This window comes from Morus notabilis, unplaced genomic scaffold, assembly GCF_000414095.1.
Source record: "Morus notabilis unplaced genomic scaffold, ASM41409v2 Scaffold72, whole genome shotgun sequence".
In the NCBI taxonomy this organism is placed as follows: domain Eukaryota; kingdom Viridiplantae; phylum Streptophyta; class Magnoliopsida; order Rosales; family Moraceae; genus Morus; species Morus notabilis.
The window spans coordinates 47298-54596 of NW_010367952.1; the positions used below are offsets into that span (position 1 = coordinate 47298).

At 37.5% G+C, this 7299-nt stretch overlaps 1 protein-coding gene across 2 annotated transcripts in view; it reads left to right on the forward strand.

Moving 5' to 3' along the window:
• LOC21398072 (ADP-ribosylation factor GTPase-activating protein AGD4) overlaps positions 1-6579 on the forward strand; it is a 20548-nt gene extending 13969 nt beyond the window's left edge. For both annotated transcript variants that reach the window (XM_024175982.1, XM_024175983.1), the window contains exons 18-19: positions 5047-5510; positions 6230-6579. In XM_024175982.1, the coding sequence (XP_024031750.1) occupies positions 5047-5510; positions 6230-6344 (579 nt within the window). In that variant the 3' untranslated portion in view covers positions 6345-6579. The remainder of the gene's footprint in view (positions 1-5046; positions 5511-6229) is intronic.
• The last annotated feature ends 720 nt before the right edge of the window (positions 6580-7299 follow it).

Genomic DNA, 7299 nt, shown 5'->3' on the forward strand with positions numbered 1-7299 from the left:
ACTCAATTAGAATTTCTATACTTAACAGAAATTATTAGAAAATCATATTGTGTATGTGTCCTTGTTCCACATAATCTTATTATACGTAATACACTCATTCAATATCACACCATATTAACAGTGTGGATAACACCGTTCCATTCTAAATGGGAATGAAATATATTAGTAATGTTCTAATTAAAGATTCTGAACTTTAATTAGATTTATTACGAACATCACTTTTTGATTATTATCCTTAAACATTATCCTCTCGTACACTTATATACCATGTTTAAGGTTACATAAATAATCACAGAATTTTTATTTGATATTTATAAAATATTCATAAATATATGCACATAAAATGATGAATAAACTCTTTTATTAAATAAATAATAAATATATTATTACATCTCATGCTTCTAGGACACTATTCTCAACAATTACCACACGCATCCGCAACACGAAACAAGGCAATCTGAGTGTGTTGCAATACTATAATACGCTCAGAACCTTATGGCAGGAGCTAGATTTATTTTACGACTATGAATGGCACTGTCCACAAGACAGTGCCATATTCAAAAAGATGATTGAGAAGGATCATGTTTTCGCATTCTTGGCTTGGTTTGAACAACGAACTTGATGAGGTTCGTGGTAGAATTCTTGGACGTGAAGTCCTGCCATCCACTCGTGAAGTATTCTCCGAGGTCCGTAGGGAGGAAAGGAGAAGGAGTGTTATGTTGGGAAGAGAGACCCGAGAGGCTCCTGTCACTGAGTCAGAATCATCCGCTCTTGCAGTCAGAAGCAATAGGTTCTCCACCTTTTCTAATGGTGGGATTGACACTCGAAATAAAAAGGGGAATAGACCCTGGTGCGACCATTGTAAAAAATCTGGACACACCCGTGAAACTTGCTGGAAACTGCACGGAAAACCCCCTCATCTGAAAAACGGACAACCAGACCAAGGGACTAGTAGAGCTCTTCAAACGGCCTATGAGGAATCAATACCAGAAAGTGCTCCTGTTTCCCTTAATAAGGAACAACTTGAAAACCTTATGAAACTCCTGAATTCTACCTCTCTTCCATCTGCCTCGATTGCCCATAAAGGTAATTTTCCTTAGTCCTTCAGTGTGCTAACTGAGGACTGAACCCCATGGGTTATAGATTCTGGTGCCTCAGATCATATGGCAGGTTGTTCCTCACTCTTCTCCTCTTATTCTCCTTGTGTTGGTAACGTGAAAGTAAAAATTGCTGATGGTTCGTTAGCCACAGTAGCAGAAAAAGGTTCAATCATTTTGTCCAAAAATCTGGTCCTAAAGTCTGTACTTCATGTTCCTTCTATTTCATGCAACCTTTTATCCATTAGCAAACTCACCCAGGATCACAATTGTGTTGCTAAGTTTAGCTCTTCTTCATGTCAATTTCAGGAACTGGCTTCGGGGAAGATGATTGGCAATGCTAAAGAGTGTGGAGGACTTTATTACCTAGACAAGGAAGACTCAAGTAGACAAAATCTAGACTGCAAATCTTTTTCTGTTTCTTTATGTGAGAATAATGTTATGTTGTGGCACTATAGACTTGGCCACCCCAGCTTTCCGTATCTGAAAAATTTGTTTCCATCTCTTTTCAATAATAAAGACCCCACTTCCTTTCAATGTGAAATTTGTCAACTCTCCAAACATCACCGTGTATTATTTCTCAAACATACAAACATTCAGCACCATTCTCAGTAATACACAGTGACATATGGGGTCCCTCATGAGTTAAAAATTTTTCAGGTGCTAGATGGTTTATTACTTTCATCGACGATCATACTAGGCTATGTTAGGTATATCTCTTAAAAACAGCACCTACTTGAAGTTGCTAGGTCCTTAATGTTCACCACTAATGTGCCTAAAACCTTATGGGGAGAAGCTATCCTCACCGCATCATTTCTCATCAATAGAATGCCCACTCGAGTTCTAGGGTACAAGACTCCTCTAGAAATGTTTCAAAGTGTCTATCCAACAAATCGTCTGATTTCAGATTTACCACTTAGGATATTTGGGTGCACCTCATTCGTCCATATCCATTCCCATAGCAGGAGTAAATTTGATCCAAGGGCCATCAAATGTGTTTTCTTAGGCTACTCACCAACAAAAAAGGGGTATAAGTGCTTTGATCCAAAGACTAGGAAAATGTTTGTTAGTATAGATGTTTCCTTCTTTGAGAATCAGCCCTACTTTACCAAAAACTCTCTTTAGGGGGAGAGTGTGAAAACAGAAGAGATTTCTTGGGATAATTTTTGGGATACTCTTCCTACCTCTGTGAGCCCTCTCACCTTAGTGCCCAAAAGTCCCCAACCTGCTTCCATTCCTCCACCAAATCACTCTATTTCATTTCCTCAGGAACTACCCACTGCACCCGAGTCCACTTCCAAGTCCACTCCACTCACGGAAAAAACTGGGAAAGAGGTCCAAAGTCCTGAATTATTTGTCTATGAGAGACGGAAAAGAAAGGGAAATGAAGGAATTCACACACCAAGGCAGACCCAGTCATTGGATCCACCAGTTCTGGATACTTCAAGTCTGAACCCTCCTGCCGATCATGTCCCCTCCGAAAGTCCAGGTAATTCTACACCAGTTCAGGACTTAGATATTCCCATTGCCCTAAGAAAAGGAAAAAAGAACATGTACTTCTCATCCCATTTCAGACTACATGTGCTTTAGTAATTTGTCTCCATCCTATCAAGCTTTCGCCACTAATCTGTCCAGTGTAGTGATTCCTAAGTCAGTTCAAGAGGCATTGAGTGTTCCAGAATGGAGAGCATCTGTTATGGAGGAGATCAAAGCACTAGAGAAAAATGGAACTTGGGAGTGTGTAGCAATACCGAAGGGAAAGAAAACAGTTGGGTGCAAATGGGTGTTTACGGTGAAGTATAATTCGGATGGTTCTGTTGAAAGATATAAGGCTCGCTTGGTTGCAAAAGGATTCACACAATCCTACGGAATAGACTATCAAGAAACCTTTGCCCCGGTAGCGAAACTCAACACTATTCGAGTCCTTCTCTTAGTTGCTGCAAACTTAGACTGGAAAATTTCCTAACTCGACATCAAAAATGCATTCCTAAATGGGAACTTGGCAGAAGAAGTTTTTATGGATGTTCTTCCAGGTTTTGAAGACGTTTATGGTATGGATAATGTGTGCAGACTAAAAAAATCCCTCTATGGATTAAAACAGTCTCCAAGAGCCTGGTTTGATCGGTTTTCAAAAATGGTGAAGAGATATGGATACACCCAAGCTCACACTGATCATACTTTGTTCTTCAGGAAATCTCAAGATGGGAAAATTTCAGTTCTAATTGTGTACGTTGATGATATCCTTCTTACTGGAGATGACACAACTGAAGGAGAAAGAATGAAGCAGGTTCTAGCCAAAGAGTTTGAAATCAAGGACCTTGGACCCATGAGGTATTTTCTCAGTATGGAAGTCGCCAAATCAAAGAAAGGAATTTATGTTTCACGAAGAAAATATACTGTTGATTTGCTCAGAGAGACGGGTTTTTTGGGGAGTAAACTAGCAAATACACCTATTGAAGAAAACCACAAGCTGGGATATAAGAAATGAGAGGTGCCTGTCGATAAAAGGAGATACCAGAGGTTGGGCGTCTAATCTATCTATCCCATACACGGCCTGATATTGCTTATGCTGTAAGTGTGGTCAGCCAATTTATGCACGAGCCATATGAAGAACATCTTGGAGCAGTTCATCGCATTCTGAGATATCTCAAAGGAACCCTAGGAAAGGGGTTGTTTTTCAAAAAGAATGATTCAAGGAAGATCGAGGAATTTACTGACGCAGATTGGGCTGGATCAGCCAATGATAGAAGGTCTACCATTGGGTACTGCACATTTATATAGGGCAATCTAGTGACTTGGAGAAGCAAAAAACAACCAATGGTCGCAAGGAGTAGTGCTGAAGCCGAACTTCGAGCTCTTGCACAAGGAATATGTGAACTTCTATGGTTAAAAAGAACCATGAATGAGCTATCACTTCAAAGTGAGAATCCCATGTTGTATTGTGACAACAAGTCAGCAATCAGTATTGCTCACTATCCAATCCACCATGACCGTACTAAGCATGTGGAAGTGGATAGACATTTTATCAGAGAGAAGGTCGAAGAAGGGCTCGTATGTATACCTTACATCACATCCAAAGGACAACTTGCTAATTTTCTAACAAAAGGTCTACCACGGGTCAAGTTCGAGGAACATTTATCCAAGTTGGACATGATTGATATTCATGCTCCAACTTGAGGGGGAGTGTTGAAAAACGTGTTATTTCCTACTATTTAGGAAATTCTATTTTCGGAAATATATGTAATCTCTGTATGGTAGATTAGTTGCTGATTTGTAGCTAGATGTAAATTAGGAGTTAGTTTCCTATTTTTTCTCTAACTGATTGTAACCTAATTGTATATAAAAGAGGCTTATTATCTCTGATTATAATGTGAGACTGACAGCTAGGTATTCTTAATTGACCTACCGATTTCCACACACACATAAACAAAACCCGACATGTTTTTTCTGTGTGACCTTATGCATAAAATTCGATCCAATTATGGAATCGGTAAAAGTTGCTGTCATTGTTGCCAAGATAGTTCATATCCAAGTCGAAAACATAATAAAAATTACATCTATCAACACTTAAACATCTTATCGAGCATAGACCGAGCAAGTCTCTAATATAACCGACTATAATCAAACTTGACAATATTAGATTTAACTACAAAATTAAGAATGAATGACTTGGTCCGATCTTGTCTTTACAAGTGTTTGTTTGACAAGAATGTATGTTGAGGGAGTGTTATACATTCATCATGCGGATACATTAATCCTGTAGGAAATGAATTAGTTGTCAATCGATTTTTGAATTGAAACTTATACTAGTAATGTGAAATAGGGGGTTACCTTGAAGACTATTCAAATGATTGTTATGATTTTCATTAGATTGGTCTTCACTATCATCTGCTGTATTCTGCAGAAAAATCTATGAAAGATTAATGAGAATTACTTCTTGTTGTTCTAGTATGTAGAGAAATTACTGGTCATCAGAGATGAATCTGTTACTGAAAGGCCTGCTTGTTCCACAAGCATCTGGGAAGCAGTTAAGAGTAATAATTTGCAAGAAGTCTACCGGCTGATCGTGTTGTCAGACATGAATATCATCAATACAACCTTTGACAATGTGTTTGATGTTGATTTACATCACCATGTTGAGGCACAAGAGTCCATTTCGGGTCGAAGTGCAATTGAAAGGAAACACTTCGATCCGGAATCCTGTGATAGAATCAAGAACTCCAATGAGCCAGGGAATTGTCTTCAAGGTTGCTCACTACTACACTTGGCATGTCACTCTGGAAATCTGCAGATGATTGAATTGTTATTGCAGTTTGGCACTGACATAAATTTGAGAGACTTCCATGGAAGGACTCCATTGCACCATTGCATATCCAGTGCGAAAAACCCATTGGCAAAGTTTCTACTGAGAAGGTAATGTAGCCATGACGAGGAACTTGGTGATTATATAATCCTTTAAACAGTGTTATGTTCCTTTTGAAGTTCTACGTAGTCCAACATATTCTACACCTTCAGGGACAAATTAGCTCTACTTTAAGTGTTTTTTTTTTCAAAGAAATCCCTAGAATTTCATACGACCTTTTATTTAGTAAAATGTTTTAAAGAGTAACTGGGAAAAATTTACACTTTTCTTCTTCAACTTGCTTCTTCCTCCCTCTTTCTTTCATTAAAGTCAAATTTTCAAGGTTTTTTATTCTTTGACTTTTTTCAATTGCTCATGATGGATTTGGTATTTGTAACTCTTAGTCATAAAGTTTTGATCAAGTACTTCTATTTTTCTAACTTGTCTTTAATTGTTTATTTTATTTTTCATTGGTGTTTTTTAACCTCTTGATAGTGTACTTTTATGAAGTTGATTAAAAGAAAACAATGACAACGGTTTCTCAATTTTTCATTTTGAGTATAGTTTGCAATCATTTGTATATTTTAACAATTTTCTTGTAAATTGGTTTTCCAAAATTTTAGCCTTATTGGATAACTGTTTGTGTGTATAAAGACTTTAGGTCATATCACAAAAGCTAAAGAATCCCCACTTTGTTTGTTTTTTTTTTTGGAGTGGTAATTACTAGTAACTTATATTACGCTTGAATTCATGTCTGAGTAATGGAGATGACTGACTTCTATTTCTGCAGAGGTGCACGTCCGTCGATCAAAGATGGAGGCGGCCTAAGTTCACTGGAAAGAGCAATGGAGATGGGAGCAATAACTGATGAAGAGTTATTCATATTGCTAACTGAATGCGAGTGAACAGAAAAGCCTGGCGAGATTAATTGCGAGATAAATTGACTCGCAATCCATCTTCACTCTCACCCACGCTGACAAGTACAACACAAGTTTTTTATTTTTATTTATTTATTTATTTTTAACGGTGCCTCCTTTTGTTCTTTTATTTACTCTAGCTATATTTGTATGTTGAAATCTATTATATTATTTGGATTTCAACTGTGTTTCATCAGGGTTTTAGCAAGTAAAACGGATCTTCTCTGGAATGTTGATTTCTTTTGCGAATAAATACATTTGCATGGTAGATAATGAAAGGCCAAAGGCTCTTTAGGATGAATGGCAACTTTTGCATACTAGTTCACATAACTCACTGAGTAAGTTGTGACAGTCGAAAGGAATCTAAATTTGCTAAGCTTAGAAGATTTGGAAAGGTTGATATATTATATGGCTTGCATTCACCGATGGAAACTCTATTTCGCAGGGATCCATAAAGGGTTTGATTAATATTTGGTTGGATAGGTACCAATTTGATTTCTGATTTGAAATGATAATGGGATGCTTGTGGTGGCTTCTATAAATATAGATAGATAAAAGACTTCTTTTTACGAATCTACTTCAAGAAGCACGTATACAAGTCAGGGGGCACCCGCAAAGATCGAACTTACGATAGGGTCTGCACATGGTTTTATAGGAGAAAAATCTACGATCAATCTCCTATAATCAAGCTTCTTTTCTGTTTTTATTTTGCATAAACATGGCAACCAAACGAGCGTTGTAAACTGATTGTTGTGGTACTTGGAACCAAAGAAAATGAAGAGCAGACTTTTCAACAAGAAGGAAATTGAAAAGTTATTGTGGTCAGAAAGAGGTCGGCATTTTTTTTTTTTTAATCTTTTTCGTTTCTAAAGTTGTTGTGTAAAATGTAGGTTTGTGCAAGAGAATATGTGTAGCAGATTCGTCCTTCCAACTAATTACTCCC